A 23,941-nucleotide genomic window follows, 5' to 3' on the forward strand; every position below is an offset into this window, starting at 1 on the left:
ATTCCCTTACAATTGTTCAACCTGAAAGAGCTGGTTACGTTAAAAAAGATGAAAATGTATCCTCCCTGCATGAAAGTCGAGGCAGAAAGAAAACTATCAAAAACAAACACTTAAGTGCACTGAAGTAGACCAAGTACAGCTTGACCAGGATCTAACTGGACAGGACACAGACACAAAGCATTTGCAACAGGTGTGTGTTGGTTCTGTGTCTGTGAACTGACAGTGGGGCTATGCAAGAGGTGGCAAGGTGTAATTATAATGTGTATATAAGTCCATCCAGTCTATTATCTATGATTGCTTATCAGTCACTGAAAGTCATTTTGACAAAAACCCTACCTGTAAGGCTCTGAAGAACTGCTTGCAGGCAAGTTGGATTTGAAGGCAAGTAGGCTATCCAAAGTATTTACAACTGGCTCAACTGGCAGAAGGGTTAGTTACTAGAGGGAACAAATTTAAGAATAAGATAATTGGCCAAAGAACATGAGGGAGATGAGGTTTTTTTTGTAAAGAGTGATCATGATCTGGAATGCATAGCCTGAAAGGACAGTGAAAGCTGAAATGTTGTTAACATTTAAAAGAAGAATTAACCTAATACATAGAAAAGGAAATATTTTCAAGGCAGTGGGAAAGTGCAAGGGAATGGAAATAATTAGAGATCTAAATTTCTAAGAGCTTGTGCAATAGCCCAAATCACAATTCTCTGTAGCACAATTCCACCAAACAGATATATTACAGAGCTGAAAATGTGTTGCTGGTTAAAGCACAGCAGGTCAGGCAGCATCCAAGGAACAGGAAATTCGACGTTTCGGGCCGGAGTCCTTCATCAGGAATGAACCAGCATCTGCAGACCTCACTTTTTACTCGAAGATATATTACAAAATAATACCAAGCCTGTAAGGCCCAAAACCCCAAAAGAGAAAAGAACAAAAATAAAGATTTAAAAAAAACTATACCATTGTCCACACATATCTTTTCCTCTTTTCCCCCCTCAGTCAAAGTCTATCATTCAGCGAGTTCAAAAATTCTTTTACTTTTTCCGTTGAGTCGAAGTTGTAGACAGTCCCCCCATAATTTAAATGTAGCACCGCCAGGTACCTCAGAGAATATTGAATGTTTAAATCTCTTATTTTTTTCTTTACTTCATCAAAGGTCTTCCTTTTCTTAATTATGGCCCCAGAAAAGTAATGAAAAAACATTATCCTTGAACTTTAAAAACCAAAGCCTGTGGATCCCCTCCAAGTCTTCTGGTTGTTTATAATTTCTTTTCCTTATAGTGCTGGAGTCGCACTAGGACAAGGCAGGGGTGCTGGGCTCCACACTCACCCGGCCCGACTCAATTTCCAACCCCAGCAACTCTGGCAGCCACCTCCCAAGAAATTCAGCAAGGTTTTCACCTTCTTCACGCTTTGGTAAGCCCACGATCCGTAAGTCTTTTCTCTGACCTCAGTTTTCGAGGTCATCTCCTTGTTCCATCAGGGCCTGAACCTGGCCTTCCAAGATTTGGCCCTGCCCATCGAAGCTCTCCATTGCGGCCTCTAAGGCCACAGTCCTTTGATCCACGCCGATCCAAAGTCTGGATCTCCTACTCATGCTTTGTCAGCATGGCAGTAATCGACTCCAGCACTCCCTCAATTTTTCCGCAGAGTTTTGCTAACTCCATGAGTAGATGCTGCTGCTCCACTAACCTAAAGGCACCACCACTGGAGTTGAGGCAATGGCTGCGGGCGTGCTTGACATAATAGGGGAGTGCCCTGCCTGCTGCACTCCCCTTGCTCCCTTTCCTTTAGATGTCTTCATTTCAGCTCCAGATTTTCCAAATCCTAATTTAAAGGGGCTCTAGGTATTCTACCTACTTTATACTAAAAATTTCCTCGCGGCGACTAATGGGGGAGAGTAGGAGCCCACCTTGCCTGGGGTACGGCACAGAGCCCAACACAGCAGACTGTCCAGACTGCCGCCATCTTGAATCTGCTGCACAATTCTATGTGGGTGAAGAGAGAAATGAATAACTGGGGAAAAACCTGTTTATTATTCAGTTACTGAGAGTGAGAATATTTCCTATGTTGCTTAATAAGTAACAGCTTACAGACCAGGCCTGAGTATCACCACATATAAATAGTTAACTATGGACTAACAAAGAGTCAACTAGCTTCCAGGTCCTGACCTCTCTCCAACATCATCTGTGGAATATCCATCTATACGTGTATGTTGCTTGAGAATAGGATCAGGCACTGCCACAGTTGCACAGGCTTTTGCCACAGCCTGTCCAGAATCAGGCAACAGACACAAGACTGGAACGCCCCCACCCCCTCAAGGATTTATACCAATAAAGAGACAGCACTTTATGGTAAGTGGGAAAGAAAATCTGGTGAAGGTTAAAATAAACATTACGAAACAGAGTGGTACAGCCTTCGTTTCTTGCAATGATTATCAAACTACAGGTCTTTCTACATTGTCCTAATAAACATTCCCAGAACAGATGTAGGCCTAGAGCTGAAAAGAATGTAAGAACATTGTAAAATGTTGGAGCTTTATCCCAGGTGTTATTCTCGAACAGCTGGGAGTAAAGGAAATAAAGCTTGTAGAAGGGAGAGGCAAAGAGTGGGAATGAACGTGAGTTAGGGAGAAAAGGCATGTGTATGCAAATTTGTTGTTAATGCGAATAAATAAGGGAGACAGTGAGTGAGCAAACAAGGAGCAAGGAAGATGGAATTAAGTGAGAAAGTATGTGTGAGAGTGCGCAAGAAAGTGTACGGGTACAAGAGCTACGCATGCGCTCAAAGATTACAAGCGAGTAATGACAACTGACAAACAAGCTCTCTTATACTTTATGCCAGAAGTTGGAACATCCACTGAAACCAATGGTCAATTATACCAACAACACTTTTTCTTGGGTGATCGGAGTGCAGGAAAATCACATACAATCAATATTTTTATTTCAGAAATATTTTAATCAATTAAATACACAGGGCAGCTAGAGATTTTTCAAGAAAGATTTTATAAATCAATTTTTAAAAACTCAGACAGTAGCACAAACATTCTGAAGTAGGAGGGGAGACAGGTACTTTACAAGAAACAAAAATATTTAAAATTAACAATAGAGATGCTGAGACTGAACTGAGAGAGGGAAATATCATAAATACCAGGCTTAAGAAAGAAGTGTTAAGGTTAGTTGATTGGAGAAAGAAGATGAACAACAAGATACAAGAATACCCAGAGGCAGTGATGATAGAATCGACAACTCAAACAGACAATCACCCACATTATGGGAGAACTGATTTGCATTTATATAGCATCTGCACTGGTTTCAGCACACTCCCAAGCATTTAGAACAATTAGTATTTTGAGTGTACTGTAATGTAGGAAGTCAATGTACTATGTACTTCAACAAGCATCCACCAGCAGCAATATGATAATGAACAGATAACGTGTTTTTTTGTGTCAAAGTGCTATTAGTTGACAGACAGATATTAAACAGAGTAATGTGAATTAATTGTCCTGTCCTTCAGTGTTCAAATAGCTCAATGGGATCCTTTACATACACCAAAGTAAGCAAACATGGTTTAATTTCTTATCCTAAAGGTGGCCACTTCTGACAATGCTGTGTTCCTTCAGTGGGAGTGCCAGCCTAGACCAAAGGAATTCAATCACAGTGCCTTCTGCTCTGAGGCTGAGCTAAGAATGCTCTGATTGAGCCACAGTTAACAACTAATCCACTGATGTTAAAGTAATTTGGAATGTCTTTCCATCTTCAGTCCCACCTCTGTCTGAGTAAAGACAATGAATTCACATGAGGAGGAACAGGACAGGATCCCCTGTTTGATCATATCCAGTTCTGGGTGACAATAACATCCCACAGATTGCATATGTTTCAATTCAGCAGATCTAAACCATTTGCTTCAATAGAAAAAACACTAACACACATAAAACTCCATTTCCAGTTCCTAACCATTCATCTCCTCGCAGTGTCATCCAGTGCAGGCATTACTGGTCTCAAAGGACCTACAAAGACACACCTGTATGATTATGTGATGAGTTACATAGAATGTTCAAGTATTTGTCAAAATTCATGATTGACGTTTTTATGGGCTGCAAGTATTTGCGATCCTCTACTGCCTGGTGAAAACAGCTGATTAACCAGCCTAGATGGGAAGGCAGTGGACTGTGACATGAACCTCTAATTTCTTTGTTTATCTTTGCTCTGAGGCAATTCTTAATGGGTAAGGTGACTCAGACTGGGAGGAGGCAAGCACTCCTGTTTAAGGCTGCATCTTAACACGATGCTATACTCAACTATCAAAACACCCTCCTCTCCAGAACATACATTCAGGTATTTTCTCTCTTGCTGGTTTTCCTGCATCTGTTCCAGGAGGCTTTAACTCGGTATTTTTAACAGATTATTTTTAATTGAGAGGACTTAAAAGAGAGTATCATCAGACCATCAAATCGGTCCTGATCCCATTCTCCCAGGACTGGGGAGACAGCTATGGGTTGTGGGGAAGAGGACTCTGAGAAAGTGCTCAGTTAATTGCTCACTCCCCACAGCAGGGTTACTGAGTCTCTTGCAGCATTCAAATCACCAACCTGTTTATCTACTGTAAGTATACTCTGGGCCTAAAACCAACAGCAGATCCTCACTTAAACCATTCTAAAAAATGCCTAAGTTTGAAGTCATTGCTCTTAGCAGGCAGTTGGAACACACTCATCAACTGGTTCAAGAGCCAGTCAGAATCAAGGCAGCCTTCAACCACCAGAAACAGAATTTGTTTTGCAAACAGGACACGTGATCTTTAATGGATATTCCTCATGGTTGCAATTGCACTGGTCAGTCTCCGGGGGAGACCCTTCACTGCTTGCCTAAAGTCTTCAGGCTTTACTTTCAGGGCAGTCACAGTCTGTTGCAGAGTGCGGGATGGCTGTAAGCCAAGAGCATCCATGACATTGCTGAGGTAATCTAGGAACAGAAGAAATGCAACATTCCTTGATAAAAACGAACTTCATCACCAATCTCGCCAACAAAAATTCAATGTTGATCACACCCTTCACAAGAGAGAATCAGGGCTTAAAACAGAAGAGAAAATTACTTCCTCTTTATTTAGGTAGCATTAGCATTGAATATTTAAAGCTTATGGAATTTAAGAAATGGAGAGAATTCAAGCACTCAACAATTCAGGTCTTGGCTAAGATGTTTTTTTAATATCTACAGGGTATGGGTATCACTGGCAAACATCAGTAGTGACTGCCCATTCCTAGGAGTACAAATGAGTAGCTTACTAGGCTGTTTCAGAGGGCAGTTAAGAGTCAACTACATTGTTACCTGTGTGGAGTCACATATCATCTGAACACTCCTTAAAGGTCGTTAGCAAGTTAAACATGCTTTCAGTTCAGTAGTTTCATTATAACTATTACCATTCTCCTAGTAATAGAGTCTACAGCACAGAAAAGGGCCTTTGGCCCATCAAGTCTGTGCGGCTTAAAAACAACCACCTACAGTTAGAAACAACTCTTCTCATCCCATTTTCCTGTACTTGGCCCTTGACTTGTATGACTTGGTATCAAAAGTGTACATTTGAATACTCCTTAAGTATTATAAATGTTAAGTATTCTACTTTTACGTCTCTTACAGCCAGACTCCCACCACGTTCTATGTGAATCTTGTTTCCCTCAGAGTCCTTTAAACCTACGGCTGCTTACCTTAAACTGTCTCATGGTCATTACTCCCTCCAAGAAGGGGAAAAGTTTCTTCAACTTTACCATCATAATTTTATGCATCTCAATTGTGTCACCCCTCATTCTCCTCTGCTCCACGGAAGGAAAACCCCAGTCTATCCAATCTTAACTTTTATTCAGAATTATATCTACTAACTAAATTGAAATTTCTTGATGTTGTAGTAGTATTTAAAATCATTTTTCAGGATTATTAGTCCAGGTCACTGGGTACTAGCCCAAAAGCAGAATGATTATGTTAGAGCATCCAACAATACTATTAGGACACAGTGGTGAGAAGGAAGAGGGGTAGGCAGAGCCGGGGGGGGTGGTGGAGGAGGAGAGAGGATGTGGCAGCGGAGAGGGAGGAAGAGAGTGTAGGAGTGAAATAAGAAATGTAAATGCAGTGCAAGTTGTCTTTGCAGGGCTTCAGCAAAGAGTGTAATTCATGACGCTAATTGAATAGCAGTTCCAAAATGGCCTGTACTGGCATGATGTACCATGTGGCTTCCTTCTATACTGTATCATTCTTCTACTGACCATAGGAGTACCAGTAAAACATAAAAGTTTCTTCTTCGGATATTTTCCACTTACCAATATCTGTGGCAAGTTGTTTGGTTGCATGCGGTGTGAGCTCTGGGATCTGGAGAATGGATTCATAGTAAGTATGCATTGTTGCCCTGGCAATGGAGCCCAGCCAATAATCAGCCATGTTGTCCAACTCTGGCAGCTCATCCCCTAGTAGAAATGACAGGCAGGTGAAATTACACAGGTTTCAAATCCCATCTGTAAAGCAATGCAAACTAAATATCCCGACACTTTCTGTCACTGTCCTACATTAACCTCAACTTGTCTAAAACTTGCCTAACAACATACATTCTGTCCTGCATCAAGTATCCACAATCCCACCAACGCATTGGCCTATACTGATCCTCATCCACATCACTGAACTACACTGGTTCCCTGCCTATCTCAATAACTCACACAGGCTCTCTGCCCACCTCACCAACCCTTCAAGTTTCCCATACAGCTCAATAATCCATACAAGCTATCTGCTCGTATTATTGAGCCATACCTGTTCCCTCCACTTCAACAATCCATGGAGGCTCTCTACACACTTCAATGACCCATACAGGCTTGTCACACATCTCAGTGGCATACATTGTCTCCTTGCACCCCACAAGCAACTGCCCCATCAAATCTTTGTCTTAATCATGCTTAAGCCAGCTCCTTTCTACAATATTCATCAGCATGCATTCAGCTTCCAAGTCTGAGCTGCTGTACATTCCCTTTGCCCATCATCCTCAGCATAATTCTCTGGGACTCACAAAACATTTGACCTTGCTTGCCCTTATTCATTAAATAAATTCCTCAACTACCTTTCACCCAGCTTTCAAAATTGTTCAGCATGACTTCTAGTTCTTATTATTTATGTGAAATGTCTTTGAAACCTTTTTGTACATTATAGGTGCTTAATAAAGGCAAGCCCTTGTTCATCTGTTAATTTAGGAAATAGGTACAATTACCTTAAAGTTTGTTGCAGTCAAGGACTTTTGAATGATCAGGATTAAAATCAATCTAAGGCTGGAGTTGGAATGCTGTGGAGCGTTTCTGCATGGGAACTCTAAGTCCAATCCTTTCCACTCTGGCCCAGTCACTTTATGATCAGGTAACCAGGATATAAGTTGTCTTGGAGTGGAATGAGGACAGGAGGAGGACTTTCACATCATTAAGCTAGTTTTCTGTCCAATGAGACCCCCACTTTTCACCCTCCTTTTCTCTATGTCCCTTATTATCCTTACGAACAACAACCTGCATTCATATAAAACCTGGAATGTGGTGAAAAGCCGAAAGCACTCGACAGGAATAATTGCCAAATAACTGACAACAAACAACATGTGGAAATATTAGGCAGATAAAGTAGGTTTAACAAAGCACCTTAAAAGAGAGCAATAGTTCAAAAGTTGCAGACGTGTAGAAAGGGAATTCCAGAGCTGAGAGGCAAGACAGCTGAAAGCATAGTTGCCAACATTGGATCGATTAAAATTGGGTATGTGCAGAACTGGAGGGGTGTAGGTACCTTGAAGGGCAGTAAGAGGGCACAGAGATAGGGAGGGACAAGTTCAGAAGGGATTTGAAATGAAGGATGGCAATTTTTAAGTCAAGGTCCTATTTACCAGGATGAAAATGTAGGTTAATGAGCATACAAATGATGGGTAAACCTGGCTTGCTGCTCGTTTGGATATTGGCAAAATAGTGAATGATCCTAAATTTATGCAAGTTGGGGAGGTAGCCAAGAGAGCATTGCAAAAGTCTAGAGTTAAAAAGGCTACGGGTGGTAATTTCAGCAACAGGTAATCTGAGAAAGGGGTAGATTCAGATGTTGCTTGAGGTAGAAATATATAGTTTAGTAACAACACAATGTGTGTTGGAAGCTCATCTCAGGATCAAAAAGTGCAAACAGTCTGTTACCCAAAGAAATCTATCAATTCCATTTTCAACATTCCAATTGTCCCACAGCATCTCACTTTTGTGAGCGAAAATTCCAGATTTCCATCTCCTTCTGTAGGAAGATATACCTCCTTACATCACTCCTGACTGCAATTCTGAATCATCATCATACCAGGCTCAAAACAGTAATTCTGCTTTCTCTCCACAGAAGCCGCCAACCTGCTGAGTTTCTCCAGCATTCTCTGGGCTTGTTTCAGACTTCCAGCATTGCAGCATTTTGACTTGATCAATCCTGAATGGCCTGGCTCTAATTTTAAGTATGCTTTATTTGTTCTGAACTACCTTAGTAATTGAGTTATTTTATTTTCCACCCAATAATTTTATTGATGATTTTGACACTACAGGAAACAAAAGCCACATTTAGGCAATTTGGCTTCATAATTTAACCTTCAGAGTCCAGTTTCATTCTGATAACTTTACTCTTTTATTGAGCTGTTAACCTCAAAATTATAGGAACATAGGACTTAGAAGCAGAAATAGGCTATTTAGCCCATTGCGCTTACTTTGCTATCCTATAAGATCATGTTGATCTGAAGTGACCTTAATTTCCTATCCTGTCTGCCCTGCCCCAGGTAATCCTTTCCTTCCTTATCAAAACTCTAAATCAGTCTTAAGTAAATTGAATGACCGAGCCTTCACTGCTTTCTAGGGAACAGAATTCCACAGACTAATGACTCTGAGAGAGGAAAACAAAAGTTTCCTCACCTCTGGCTTAAAAGGGAGAAATGTGTAACTTAGTCCGACTCTGCCCAAAAGAAAAGAACCTGCCTCCCAGTTTCCACTTTAGTGAAGTTCCCTCAGGATTATTCATGTTTCACTGAGATCACCCATATTTTCCATTTGCAAATCAATGAGTTGGCCCAATTACAGAAACAAACAGGTACCCACTCACCCACAGACTAAAAAGAAACTTCAGCTCCTCAATGTCTAATTTTAAGGCTCCATTTTCTCTCATTTAGAGTCATAGAGGTGTACAGCACAGAAACAGACCCTTCGGTCCAACTTGTCCATGCTGACCAGATATCTCAACCCAATCTAGTCCCACCTGCCAGCACCTGCCCATATCTCCCCAAACCTTTCTATTCACATAGCCATCCAGATGCCTTTTAAATGTTGCAATCGTACCAGCCTCCACCACTTCCTCTGGCAGCTCATTCCATACACATACCACCCTCTGCATGAAAATATTGCCCCTTAGGTCTCTTTTATATCTTTCCCCTCTCACCCTAAACCTATGCCTCTTGTTCTGAACTCCCCCACCTCAGGGAAAAGACTTTGTCTATTTATCCTATCCATGCCCCTCATGATTTTATAAACCTCTAAGTTCACCCCTCAGCCTCCGAAGCTCCAGGGAAAATAGCCCTAGCCAATTCAACCTCTCCCAATAGCTCAAATCCTCCAACCCTGGCAACATCCTTGTAAATCTTTTCTGAACCCTCTCAAGTTATACAACATCTTTCCGATAGGAAGGAGACCAGAACTGCATGCAATACTCCAACAGTGGCCTAACCAATGTCCTGTACAGCCGCAACATGACCTCCCAACTCCTGTACTCAATACCCTGACCAATAAAGGAAAGCATACCAAACGCCTTCTTCACTATCCTATCTACCTGCGACTCCACTTTCAAGGAGCTATGAACCTGCACTCCAAGGTCTCTTTGTTCAGCAACACTCCCTAGGACCTCACTATTAAGTGTGTAAGTCCTGCTAAGATTTGCTTTCCCAAAATGCAGTACCTCACATTTATCTAATTTAAACTCCATCTGCATCTTCTCAGCTCATCTGATCAAGATCCTGTTGTAATCTGAGGTAAACTTTTTCGCTGTTCACTACACCTCCAATTTTGGTGTCATCTGCAAACTTACTAACTATACCCCTTATGCTCGCATCCAAATCATTTATATAAATGATGAAAAGTAGTGGACCCAGCGCCGATCCTTGTGGCACTCCACTAGTCACAGGCCTCCAGTCTGAAAAACAACCCTCCACCACCACCCTCTGTCTTCTACTATTGAGCCAGTTCTGTATCCCATTGGCTGGTTCTCCTGTATTCCATGAGATCTAACCTTGCTAACCAGTCTCCTAACCTTGTCGAACGCCTTACTGAAGTCCATACAGATTGCATCTACCGCCCTGCCCTCATCAATCCTCTTCGTTACTTCTTCAAAAAACTTAATTAAGTTTGTGAGACATGATTTCCCATGCACAAAGCCATGTTGACGATCATTAATCAGTCCTTGCCTTTCCAAATATATGTACATCCTGTCCCTCAGGATTCCCTCCAACAACTTGCCCACCACCGACGTCAGGCTCACTGGTCTATAGTTTCCTGGCTTGTCCTCATCACCTTTCTTAAACAGTGGCACCACATTAACCAACGTCCAGTCGATACAAATATCTCAGCAAGAGGCCTAGCAATCACTTCTCTAGCTTCCCACAGAGCTCTAGGGTACACCTGATCAGGTCCTGGGGATTTATCCACCTTTACCTGTTTCAAGACATCCAGCACTTCCTCCTCTGTAATATGGCCATTTTTCAAGATGTCACCACTTATTTCCCTACATTCTATATCTTCCATGTCCTTTTCCACAGTAAATACTGATACTAAATATTTAGTATCTCCCCCATCTCCTGCGGCTCCACACAAAGGCCGCCTTGCTGATCTTTGAGGGGCCCAATTCTCTCCCTAGTTACCCTTTTGTCCTTAATGTATTTGTAAAAACCCTTTGGATTCTCCTTAACTCTATTTGCCAAAGCTATGTCATGGCCCGTTTTGGCCTCTGATTTTTCTCTTAAGTATACTTCTACTGCCTTTATACTCTTCTAAGGATTAAGTCGACCTATCCTGCTTATACCTGACATATGCTTCCTTCTTTTTCTTAACCAAGCCCTCAATTTCTTTGGTCATTCAGCATTCCCTACAATTACCAGTCTTTCTTTTCACCCTAATAGGAACATACTTTCTCTAGACTCTCGTTATCTCATTTTTGAAGGCTTGATTTCTTTCTTTGTCTTCTCAAACAGATAAACACTGCCTCACTCACCTAACCCCACTCCCTTCCACAACCCACAAGACCTGCTCTGACCCACTCCCCTCAGCTTACCTTGCTCTGGAGGGTATGGAAGTTTCCCAGAATGCAGTGCCAACTCCAGTGCTGGATCCTCCTGTGCTACAAAGGGCTCCAGATGCAGAGGCAAGGACATGATGTACTGGCCAATCTGTGAACAACAGCGTGCATCAGCAAGCAGTGATTTATAAATCCAGCAATGACAAGATAGTGAGTAAAGAGGCTTTTAGAATAACGAGTGTCGTAGAATCCCTACAGTGTGAAAAAAGCCAGGCAGTCCATTGAGTCTGCGCCAACCACCCCAAAGAGGTATCCCACCCATTCTTAGTCCCTATGGTGGGAAAGGAGGGTGAAGCGGAGAGATGGGAAGGAAAATGGACAGGTAGGACAGTTCAAGAGGGAAGTACTGAGTCAGAGGGTTGGATCTGAGATGAGGTGGGTGGAGAGAGATTAGGAAACTAGTGTGCACATCCAAACACCTCCTCTACTGTGTCCATTGATCACTTTAACAGCACTTTGCAACAAACAATCTCCAGAATGTTTGGTTCAAGAGGGTCATGTGCATGGGATCACCATTACTTCCAGGTTTCTAAGTGTCACATATCATCCCGTCTTGGAAGTATGGAAGCTATTCTTTCAATTTAAAAATTCCAGCAATACGTAAATATCATCATGGTAGGAGTATCTTCTCCACACACACTACAATAGTTCATACAGCAGCTCACCACCTTCTCATGACTGTTCATAAATCAGAAATAAATGCTGGCCTTGTCAACAAAAGCCAAGTCGTGAAGGTATTTTAATGTGATGACTCACTTGGTCAGATTAGGTTCAAAGGCTAGAGAAAAAAAACTATTAGTTATTAATAAAACTGATTCTCACAGAAACAAGGCACTTACATTGCTGATGTATTCAAGAGGAGCAAGGCTAAATGTTGGGAGATCTTCAGTTAACGTCTCTCCCATAGTTCCTGTGTTCCAAGTCTTTTCAATTGAGGGAGAAGAAAATACAAAAATAAATGTGAATATGGGAAGTAACAGAAAATTAGGGGTAAACCAGAATAATTGTGACACCAACATAAACAGATATGCTCGAGCTACTTCACTTCACTGACAGTCATTTCCCTACCGCAACCACGCTCTCCCCTATTACAGTTGTTCCCCCATCCCAATCATAGTTACTTACTCTCCTCAATTCACATCATCTCTAACCACCTTGCAGTGGAGAGAGGAATAAGTTCCAATGAGCTGAACAACCAAGCCCTCACTCTCACTTTACCTCCATCCGAGGCACCTGGGCAAGCTGCTGCTTGATCCGGAGGAACACAGAGTCAAAAGCGAGCTGATGTGCTTGCTGGTTGAGCCGGGTCAGTGCTGCACGAGCTTCTGACAACAAGTTATTGTTCCCCGTTCCCTTTTCCTACAAGGGAGAAGGAATCAACTTTAGCCCACAAACACTTGGACATTTTTTCTGAAAGACTTGACTTTCCCCACTTCCTCAAATTTTTTCATCTGTTGGGCAGGAAGGAATGGAATCTTACTTTCAGCATATAAAGCATTTCCATCAGACTGGCATATTCACTTGGATTTGCTTTCAGTAAATAATTATATTCTTGCCATGGATTCTTGATGGAAGTTTTCTTGTCAGAGAAGCTTGTTTCTTGTATACCTGTCAGACTGTGTGGACTGTATGACTCAGATAAATACTTCCCTGCAGTGGATAATATCCTGCAAGAGAGATTCAAAAAATTAGGGAAGTGCTTACATCATAGACTAAACGGCAAGACATTTATAAAGTGGAGAATAAAATCTTTATCTGTCTGACCTTGATATAGAGAATGTTTCAGGACTAAATGTGTTAGTGTATAATTCAGGTGAATCTTTTCTGGAATCACTTTCCTGTAGTGTGGCAACCAGAATGGCCCAACTAACATTATATACAGCTCGAACATAACCTACCCATCTCGATATTGTCTAGATCTTACTGCATTTGAACATGGACTGCTTCAGTATCTGAGGAGTCATGAATGGTACTGAACATAATGCAATCATTGGTGAAAATCCCCGTTTCTGACTTTATGATGGAGGGAAGGTTGTTGATGAAGCAGCTAAGATGGTTGTGCCAAGGACACAATCCTGAGGAACTCCTGCAGAAATGTTCTGTAGCTAAGAAGACTAACTTCCAACAATGTGTGGTGCTGGAAAAGCATAGCAGGTCAGGCAGCATCTGAGGAGCAGGAGAATCAACATTTCAGGCATAAGCCCTTCATCAGGCCTATCATCTCCAGCATCTGCAGACCTCATTTTCTCCTAACTTCCAACAATCACAACCCTTGGTCGAATTCGGCCTTGATGTCAAGAGCTGTCACAATAATTGCATCTCTGGAGTTCAGGTCTTCTGTCCACATTTGAACCAAGGCTGTCATGAGATCATGAGCTGAGTGGCCCTAGTGGAACCCAAATTGGATGTCACTGCGCAGGTTATTGCTGAGCAGGTACTGCTTGATAGAACTATTGATGACACCTTTACTGATGATCAAAAGTATTCTGATGGGGTGGTAACTGGCTGGTCTGATTTGTCCTGCTTTTTGTGTACATGGCATATGTACACAATTTTCCACACTGTTGGGTAGATAACAGTGTAGTAGTCATGTTAGGGAGCTTGGCTAGGGGAGTTCTACAGCAAAACCCTTCAGTACTATTGCTGAATATTGTCAGGGTCCTAACCTTTGTAGTATCCAGTGGCTCCAACCATTCCATGTAGAGTGAACCTGTGATATTGGGGTCCATTGGAGGAGGCAGAGATGGATCATCCATTCTGCACTTCTGGTTGAAGATTGCTTCACTTATCTTTTGCACTGATGTGCTGGACTTTTCCATCTTTGAGGACGAGAATATTTGTGGAGCTCCCTCCAGTAAGTTGTTTAGTTGCCGACCACCATTCACGACTGGATGTGGCAGGTCTACAGAATTTAGATCTGATCCTTTGATTGTGGGATCAGTTAGCTCTGTTTCTCACTTCCTGCTTATGCAGTTTGGCATGCGAGTAGCCCAGTTTAGTAGCTTCACCAGATTGCTACCCATTTGTAGGTGTAGCTAGTGCTGCTCCTGGCATGTTCTCATGAACTCTCCATTGAAGCAGGGTTGATGCCCTGGCTTGATGGTAATGACTGAATGGGGGATGTGTTAGGCCATGAAGTTGCACATTGTGCTGGTTTATAGTTCTACTGTTGTTGATGGCCCATAGTGCCTCATGAACGCTCAATCTTGAATTACTACTGTTCTACGCTGGAAATGACATTTGTATTTCTATTCTCAGAACAGAGGGAATAGAAATCCCTGCCTGCTAACCAATTTTCAATCCATGCCATCATATTACCACCAATCCCATGTGCTTTCATATGACACAATAATCTATTAATGGGACTTTATCACAGAGCTTTTGAAAATCCAATTGCACCACATCCACTGGTTCTCCCTGATCTATTCTACAAGCTAGCTTAACTGAATGAATATTTCACACACCCATCTAAACTCTCATTCCAAACAGCTAGACTCTTGGGCCTCTTTTCCTACCATTACCATTGCCGTTTTTTGTTATCAAACCCTTTTTAGACTCCAGTGGAAGTATGTGTGTTACTTGGAGCTAACCTGTTGGCCAACTGCTGCTCATAGTCTCCACACTGCCGCAATAATTCACCACAAGTTGCAATAATTCTGAAAATAAAACAAAGCAATTAAAGAATGGAAAAATAAAGTACAGTTATTATGACAAACCAAGAGCTTTGATTAAGAGAATAAAGGCTAGGCAGACACAAAACTTATAATCAATTTCTTCACCTATCTTATTCTCAGCAACATGGTGTAGCTTCACCATGTTTATACACTGCTGCAAACTCCATCCATATGTTTCGCTACCTTCACACTAGATTATTCAAATGCATTCCTGATCAGCGTCATACATTCTACTCTTGATAAATTTATCATTTAAAACTGTGCAGCTTGTTTGAGCTGACCTACATTTGCTCCAGGCAAAGCAACTCCTTTTTTTTTATTGATTTTAAAACTCTCACCTGTGCTTCCAATTCTGTCAATGGCCTTTTTGCTCTCTACTCTGTAATCTTTTCCACCCACCGCCCTTACAATCTTCCCAGATATCTGAACTTAATTCTGCACTCCAGTACTCATGATTTTAATTTCACCACCAATGATGGCTGTGCCTTCAGCTGCCTAGATGCTAAGCTCTGGAATTACCTCTTCTGTTGTGGTTCTGTTCGCCGAGCTGGAAGTTTTTGCTGCAAACGTTTCGTTCCCTGGCTAGGGAACATCATCAGTACTATTGGAGCCTCCTGTGAAGCACTGCTTTGATGTTTCTTCCGGTATTTATAGTGGTATAAATAAATATATAAATACCAGAAGAAACATCAAAGCAGCACTTCACAGGACGCTCCAATAGCTCTGATGATGTTCCCTAGCCAGGGAACGAAACGTTTGCAGCAAAAACTTCCAGCTCGGCGAACAGAACCACAACAACGGACACCCGAGCTACAAATCTTCAACCAGACTTTAATTACCTCTTCTTTCCAATCTCTAATTTTCTCACCTTCTTTCAAATGCTCCTCAAAGCCTAGCTCTTTGATCAAACCCTTGCATGACTGCCCTAATCATGCCTTTTGTGATTTGATATTAATAATGCTCTATCAACACAAATTTCAGGACCTTTAACCGCAACAGTTTCTTCCCTCTGATACCAAATGACTCTGATGTGGGAATTGTCAACCTGTCCTCACTGAACCCTCAAGCCACTCTCAGATATCTTATCATTACAACTCCCACAAAAGGAACAGAATTATTAGAATGGGCAATTACAATATTACAGATTTCAATGACAACTTCTCTAAACATTCTGAAGAATCATCTTGGACTTGGAAAGTCAACTATGTTTTTCCCTCTATCAGACTTTGAGTTCTCCAGTATTTTCTGTTTTTATTTTAGGTTTTTGGATCTGCAATACTTTGCTTTTAATAAAACAATATGTTAGATTGTCAATCTGAGTGGAGAACAGGCTCAAATCAGTACCTATTATCTGTGATGGATGTGGGCATATGACAGGAGTATTCAGTTCTGAATTCACTCACTATCTCTTTACCTGATAGAAGTTTGGAATGCAGACCAGTCTTCCTGGAACAAAGATCCATTGGAAATTTCCTCTAGCTTGCATTTCTTACGTATGGACTGCAAAGTGCTGGCAAAGTTGGATACGTATCTGGAACAAAGAATTAAAACGTGAGCCAGCTTATCCCATCGCAAATATAGTCCATAACCTAATGGGAGTATCTTCCTTCCGTGAAAATTAAACTGTAATATTTTACATTGTAACTTGTGCCAGAATAAACTGTCCTACAAAGCCATGTGACAAATTTAAACGACCAACATTGACTATGTTCTATTTGAGTGCGTCAGGTAATGTTATTGCTTAATGTAGATGTTGCCAATCTTTTTGCATGGGGGAAGAAGGCCACATTTCAAGTTTTTACTTCCTTGGGGAGTGATGAGCAAATTTCAGAAGGATAAATGTTGTCACAATAGTAAGTATGAACTTCAAGAAAAAAATTAAAGAGCAATATATTTAAATTAGTAATTAACAGAAACAATGATTAAAAGGGCCAAGCAGCAAAATTGAATAGAAAAGCTAATGTTTGCTTTTTCCGTTAAGAAGCGGAGCTAGAGACAGAAGAAGAATCAGTCCCAATTCATGATCCCCAGGGAGAGAGATGGTGACTGGGGCCAAACCAAGGAGTTAGCTTTATCTAGCACAGAACTTGGGTCACTTCTGGTGGGGCACACTCTAAACTGGTCTCAGCATGAAAGTGGGGGTCAGAAGTGAGTTGACTTTCAGCCTGGGGTTTCTTCCTCTCACAACCTGCTTTCCCTTTCCCACTTACTCTCTAACACCTTTCTCTCCTCTATATACCGCTCCCTCTCTCTCACTGTCTGCCTACCTAAAAACAAGATCCACAGGGCTGTGGGCTCCAAACATTTCCACCAGTAAACATTTTGCGTTGAAAACCGGCCAACTTTCTTTTGCTCAGAGAGACTTGAATGTAATTTGGTAAAAGACAATTTATTTTTAAAAACTGAAATGAAAGGATAATTAGTGGGAGTGACCGGGTCTGACTATCATTCTCCCACTCACATCATGGCCCAACTTGCCTCTGCCATCTGATTCACATTGCCTTCTCATGGTGTGATTCTCATCTCCTTCCCTTCCTCCCACACCTCTCCGAAAGCCTCCCCTTCCCATATCCGGCTGCTGACCCACTGCCACAGTTCCAGGCTTTGGGCCGCCCCGAAATGCTGACTTCAATTAAACATGAGTAAAACAAAAATTATTTAAAAAGAAGAAATTTTCACTTTACAGCTTTTCTTTCTCCTGGTCTGTGCTCCTTCCCATGTAATTAGAAATCATGGGAGGCCTTTGAAAATTTGTCTACCTATAAACAGGCATCAGGTTATATGAAGTGCTCTGCGTGGGTCATGTGAGACTTCCTGGCCACAAGTTAGGAAACCTATTACAATCTTATTTTTCTGCTAATTCTAGAGTGACAGACTGTATAATCACTAATGTATAGCCACCGGGCAGCAAATAGGCACACAACTACTGGATAACAGAAAGGGGACTAACTTCGAGAAGAGAGTCTTCAGTGCTTTGAGTAGGCCGCACGCTGCAAGTCCATCAGTCAATTTCACACATCTGTCCACTGCTCCACTGGCCAGGCTGAAGAGTTTATTCACTGACTGATTAAGCTCCTGAACACAATCAATCAGCTCTCCACACTCCTGAAAAGAAGAGCCAAAAGAATTATAAACAAAGTATGACGAATATATAAAACATTTACTGAAGGGCAAATGAACACAAATCCCACAGTTAGGATATTTTAGAAAAATTCATTTGTGGGGTGGAACAACATTGGCTAGGCCAACATTTATTACTCATGTCAAATCACATTTGAGAAAGTAGTGGTGAGATACCATCTTGAACCACTGTTGTTCTTGCAGTGTAGGTTCACCTGCAGTGCTGTGAGGGAGAGGGTTCCAGGATTTTGACCTAGTGACAGTGAACAATCAGTGATATAGTTCCAAGTCAGGAGTGTGAGACTTGGAGGGGAAGTCTTGATGTGATGTTCTCATTTGTCTGCTGCCTCAGTTTTTCTAGGTCATCATTTCTCAATCCAGTTCCACTGTAACCTCATTTTTAAAATTGTTAAAAATATTCAAAAGGTTGAAAATTGTCGTGACCCTTCAGTCATTACTGCCTCAGAGCTCACAACCCCATACAAGGAGCTGACTCCTATATTGAAAACCCTGCAGTAGAGATTGGAGGCTTGAAATGTGTTCAACTAGGCTTGATGAACTGTTGCAGAGCATTTCAATGCAGATGTCACACATTGATGGTATTACACCCTGCTGGTAGGAGTGAATATTGAAGTATATGGATGAGGTGTCAATGAAGTGGGTCACATTGCCCACAAGCTTCTCAAATTGTGGCTGCATTTTTTTTTAGATTAGATTACTTACAGTGTGGAAACAGGCCCTTCGGCCCAACAAGTCCACACCGACCCGCCGAAGCGCAACCCACCCATACCCCTACATATACCCCTTACCTAACACTACGGGCAATTTAGCATGGCCAATTCACCTGACCCGCACATCTTTGGACTGTGGGAGGAAACCGGAGCACCCGGAGGAAACCCACGCAGACACGGGGAGAACGCGCAAACTCCACACAGTCAGTTGCCTGAGGCGGGAATTGAACCCAGGTCCCTGGCGCTGTGAGGCAGCAGTGCTAACCACTGTGCCACCGCATTTATCCAAGGAGGTGAGCAATATTCCATCACACTCCTGACTTGTTCACTGTACATGATTCAAAGGGTTTTGGGGAATCAAGAGGTGAGTTAATCATCACACAATTCACAGCCTCTGACCTGATCTTGTCACCACAGTATCTAATTCAGTTTCTGATCCTTGCTGACCACCAGAGGCTAATGAGGGAGGATTAAGCAGTGATAATATCTTTGAGTGTCACAGGGAAATAAAACAGCTGGAAATAGTTGGGCCTAGGACACAGCCCTGAGGATTTCCTGCAGAGGTGTCCCGGGATGAGAATGATTGGCCTTTAATAACCATAACCAGCTTCCTTTGTTCTAGATAAGACACCAAGCAGCATAATTTCCCTCTGATGCAAATTATCTTCAAATGTACTATGGTTCATTGACGTCACTCTCAGTCAACTGCTGCCTTTATTCCAGGACAGTCACATTCACTTCAGCTCTTCAGCTGAACTCTTTTATCCAGGTTGCCTCCAACCTCTATTGCCCATAGCAGAGTTTCAGTACAGGAAACAAAAAAAAAACCCAAAAGAAATGCAGATGCTGGAAATCAGAAATAAAAACAGAAATTGTTGGAAAAACTCAGCAGATCTGGCAGGATCTGTGGACAGAAATCAGAGTTAACATTTCAGATCCATTGACCCTTCTTCAAAACTGATAGTAGCTGGGAAAACGTTGGTATTTATGCAGAAGGTGAGGAGGAGGGAGGAATACACGAAAGCTGCTGATAGAGCCCAAAGAGAGAGAAAAACAAGTGGGGAGACAAAGGAGTGGGTAAAGGTCAACCTGAGAGAATGAATGGCTGCTGTTAGTAGCTGATAGCGAATTGTGTGGTAGAAGCCCCTATGATGACAAGGCCTGATGTTTGGAGTTTGGGGTAAGGACATCACCTCAAGCCCTAAAATTGTTGAACTCAATATTAATATCCAGAAAGGTGCAGAATTCCAGAGAGGAAAATGAGACGCTGGTCTTCCAGCTTGCACTGAGTTTTGCTGGAGTACTGGAGCAAGCCTGAGACAGAGATCTCGACCAGGGAACACAATGTTGTGTTGAAGTGACAGGCAACTAGTAACTCGGTCTTTTTTTGCAGACAGAACGTAGGTGTTCTGTGAAGAAGTCACTCAGTCTGGATGACTGGATCTGGGGTTTTCCAGCAATTTCTGTCTCTGCTTTCAATATAGAAATCAGCTGTCCACATGGGATTGAGAGTTCAAGGCAGTCATAATTGAAGGGTCATCGCAATTTTTTAAACTAGGCTGTCCCTGACATAATCATATTGAGCATCAGTTGAGTCAATGACTGCCAAGTGAGTGCCATGTGATAACTATCAACAACGTCATGATGCTATCTGTAATTCAATATGTAAACTACATTCAGAGGTGTTGAGTCAAACATACTGGTAAATTATCTCCTACTTTCATCTTTCCTTTTCTGTTTCTCCCAAGGTTCAAAGAATTCATCCTGTAAGCTTTCCCTGCAGGTATCTCAGGTGTGCTGAAATCAAAGCTCACTTCAGTTTCCTAACTTGTTAATCATAGGACTTCAAGACTGTTTTTTAAAATTTGTTGCTTCCCTTACCTTGATCTACGCTTAAATTTGTTTTTAAGTCTAAATTTAGTCATGATGATTTGAATTCAATTTGCCTTCTCATATGATTGTAATCCTTGGCACCTGGCTGTTTAGAGGTTGTGCTTAAAGCACTTCCAACGACCACCAAATGAAATAGGGAGGTGCTGCACTACCAGATTAGCATCCTTCAAAAAAGAAGTTAAAACCAGGTCACATTGATTGTCTCAGATGGATCTAAAAGACACCTTGCACTTCAAAAAAGATGAAGGAGCTATCCTGGTCAATTTTTAGTCACGGGTCAAAGTCACAAGGAACGGACTACCTGGTCATTATAGCATTATTCTTACTGGAGCTTGCTGTGTACATTTTCGATGCTGCATTTTCTACTTGTACCAACAACTGAGCTTAGCAATTAATTGGCTGTAAAGTGCTTCGAGATATCTGAGGTTAGTGTACGGCACTTTGCAAATTTAAGTCTTCCTTTCAAGCTCCAATGTGGGTTTGTCCAACCTTCATGCAAACGAAACTACATTTTAATTTTCCTCTCATTTAGAGGGGCCGGTGAGCAATTTCAGAAAGATATGGTTTGCTTTACTTTAAACATGTAGTTCAGAGAAGAAAAATAATTTTGAAACAGTAAATTGATCATGTGATTAATTTTTAAAAAATTACCGTTCAAAAAGGAACAGAGCTAACTAATAACACCTTCCTCTTTCATTTTCAGATAAGCGGAACTAGAGAGAGAGAGAGAAAAAAAGACGAGACCCCAAGTCTCTTTCATCAGGGAATGAGGTGATTATGGGGGTCAAGTTAATGAGTTGAGCTTCACTAAAACTGCTTTTGGTACACCTCTGAAGGTGGTGGGCAGGATGGTAAGGGGTGAAGAGGAAAGGATAAGCGGCTGTCCCCCAGTAAAAATCCAACCCACTCACTCATCCTGACCACTAGTTACTCCCCAATTCAACAAGTCCTCATGTTGATCCCTCACTCACCCAGTCCTCATCACTCACCCGTCCTTCCCTGGTAACTCTTACACCCATCCTTCCTCCCATCAAGCCACTCTTATATCTGTCCTCCCACCTCAGTCAACTAATCTCACTCATCTTAACCCCTCCAACAATTACATAATTTCAGACACTAATAGCCTATGTCAAGTCCCACCAAACCATCACTCTCCCAGTGGGAAGGAATGCCACATAATATTGAGGATCAACAGATGTGGATGTGAAAGCAGCACTTTTTCTCATCAACTGGAACAACGTAACCAAGTCGCTAATCAGTGACGCTGCAAGATGAACCAATCAATGATGTGAAAAGCTGCTCAATGCTAATAGTTATCTAGGGATGAGAATTGGTTTCTGGGAAAGAAAGGTTCACCAACTCCAATCCTGCCAAACCCACCCCCGCCATCAGCAGCCCACTTCCCACCCCACCACCCAATGTCCATACCAACAGCAATACTCCTACTCCCTACCCAAACCCCCCACCAACTGCCCAACTCTCACCCTGCCAACCCCCACAGCCCAAACCCTACAACTAACCCGCCAACCCCACCATACATCAGCAGCCCAACTCTCACCGTGCCATCACAACTCCCAACCCCACCAACAGCTCAATACTCACCCTGTCATTCCCAATTCCCATCAACAACCAACTCTCTCTCCATAACCCCCCCCCATGAACAGTAAAGCTCTCCATCCACCACCCACTACCCCCAACCAACAACTCAACTCCAACCCCCCACCCCCATCCCTGACCAACAGTCTGACTCCCACTCTGGCAAACAATCCCAACACCACAAACCAACTCCACTCACTTTCGACTCTATCCCATCGACAAACTGATTCTCACTCTCAACATCACAGAATTGCTACTGTGCAAATAGAAGTTACACAGCCCATTGCATCAGCCCTCTCATCCTTGATTCGTATATGAAGTTTCTTCCGATGCACTCTGTACAACTCCCTCATGATTTGAACGTTTCCATCTTAGCTTTGTTCTCTCCAAGGAGGACAGTCTCAACCTAAGCAATCTAAGTTCATAACTGAAATATATCATCCATGGAACAAGTCTTGTAAATTTCTTCTGCTCTCTCTCCAATGCTTTTACATCCTTCCTATAGTGTAGGGTCCAGAACTGTACACAATACTCCACCTGAGTTCCAACGAGTATCTTACACAAATTTAACATCATGTCCTTGCTCATGGACTGAAAGCCCCATTAATAAAGCAGACATCATGCTGGATTTTATCAACAGATCTCTCCACCTGTTCTGTTACATTGTGCATCCCCACTCTGCCAAACTCAAAGGTCCAAGCAAAAGAAAATTAATAGGAATGCTGCTATTGACCTAATTGTCACCTCACACCCCCAAATTCCAATGGACTGTTGGAACCCTGCTCCCTTCATTAATAATTCAACTGTCACTCTGTACCTAACCACTTTCCCCTCCCACCGATGGGTCTCATCCTGCTATTCCCCCCGAGTCCCCAAAAACGGACACCTTGTCTCTCACCTCACTCTGATGGCTCAACTGTCATTCATTCCACTACCCTACAGCATTCTAAATCTACAATCCCCACTGACAGCTTGGCTCTCACCCTACTCTTTCACCCCTCCCCAAATCAGCTGACTTCCAGCCTGATCTACCTTCCCCTTCCATCCTAATCATCAGCCTGACTTTTAACCCTTTCCATCCCAAGGGAGTAACTCTCATTCCACTCCCCGCATCAGTTTGACTCACATCGTGTACCCCTTGATGGTGTGACTATTACCCTAATTATCCCCCACCCCCACTGACATCTTGTCCACCCCCCAACCCCGAAAAAATGACTCTCAATCTGATTCCAATCTCCCACCTCTAATGGACAGACTCTTATCCTATTCTCCTCCTATCTCCGATGGCTTGATTCTCATTTCAATTCCCTATCCCACAACAGCTTGACAATCAATAGCTCCTCCTCAAGCCACATTCTCCAACATGCTATCCTATCAGCAGCAGCCATGGGAAAATGACATTGTCTGTTTGAAAGAACAATCCTTGCTAAATGTTGCAGTTATACTCACACGCAGCTGAGACCAAATGTAAATTCAGGGCACGTTTTGCTGAACATCTCAGCCGAGGCTGACCTGACCTCCCAGTCACAACCCATTTTAATTCCCCCTCCCGCTCCCTTTCTGACATGACCTTCCTTGGG

At 42.3% G+C, this 23,941-nt stretch overlaps 1 protein-coding gene across 1 annotated transcript in view; it reads right to left on the minus strand.

The window, feature by feature from the left end:
* Positions 1-3,004: 3,004 nt before the first annotated feature.
* cog7 (component of oligomeric golgi complex 7) overlaps positions 3,005-23,941 on the minus strand; it is a 57,852-nt gene continuing 36,915 nt past the window's right edge. Inside the window, exons 10-18 of the mRNA XM_060840733.1 lie at positions 17,972-18,126; positions 16,436-16,552; positions 14,938-15,003; positions 12,828-13,014; positions 12,566-12,706; positions 12,187-12,270; positions 11,324-11,438; positions 6,301-6,444; positions 3,005-4,954 (exon numbers count right to left, since the gene is read on the minus strand). Coding sequence (XP_060696716.1) covers positions 4,791-4,954; positions 6,301-6,444; positions 11,324-11,438; positions 12,187-12,270; positions 12,566-12,706; positions 12,828-13,014; positions 14,938-15,003; positions 16,436-16,552; positions 17,972-18,126 — 1,173 coding nt within the window. The 3' untranslated portion in view covers positions 3,005-4,790. The remainder of the gene's footprint in view (positions 4,955-6,300; positions 6,445-11,323; positions 11,439-12,186; positions 12,271-12,565; positions 12,707-12,827; positions 13,015-14,937; positions 15,004-16,435; positions 16,553-17,971; positions 18,127-23,941) is intronic.

The sequence above is a fragment of the Hemiscyllium ocellatum genome, chromosome 20 (assembly GCF_020745735.1).
Source record: "Hemiscyllium ocellatum isolate sHemOce1 chromosome 20, sHemOce1.pat.X.cur, whole genome shotgun sequence".
Classification (NCBI taxonomy): Eukaryota; Metazoa; Chordata; class Chondrichthyes; order Orectolobiformes; family Hemiscylliidae; genus Hemiscyllium; species Hemiscyllium ocellatum.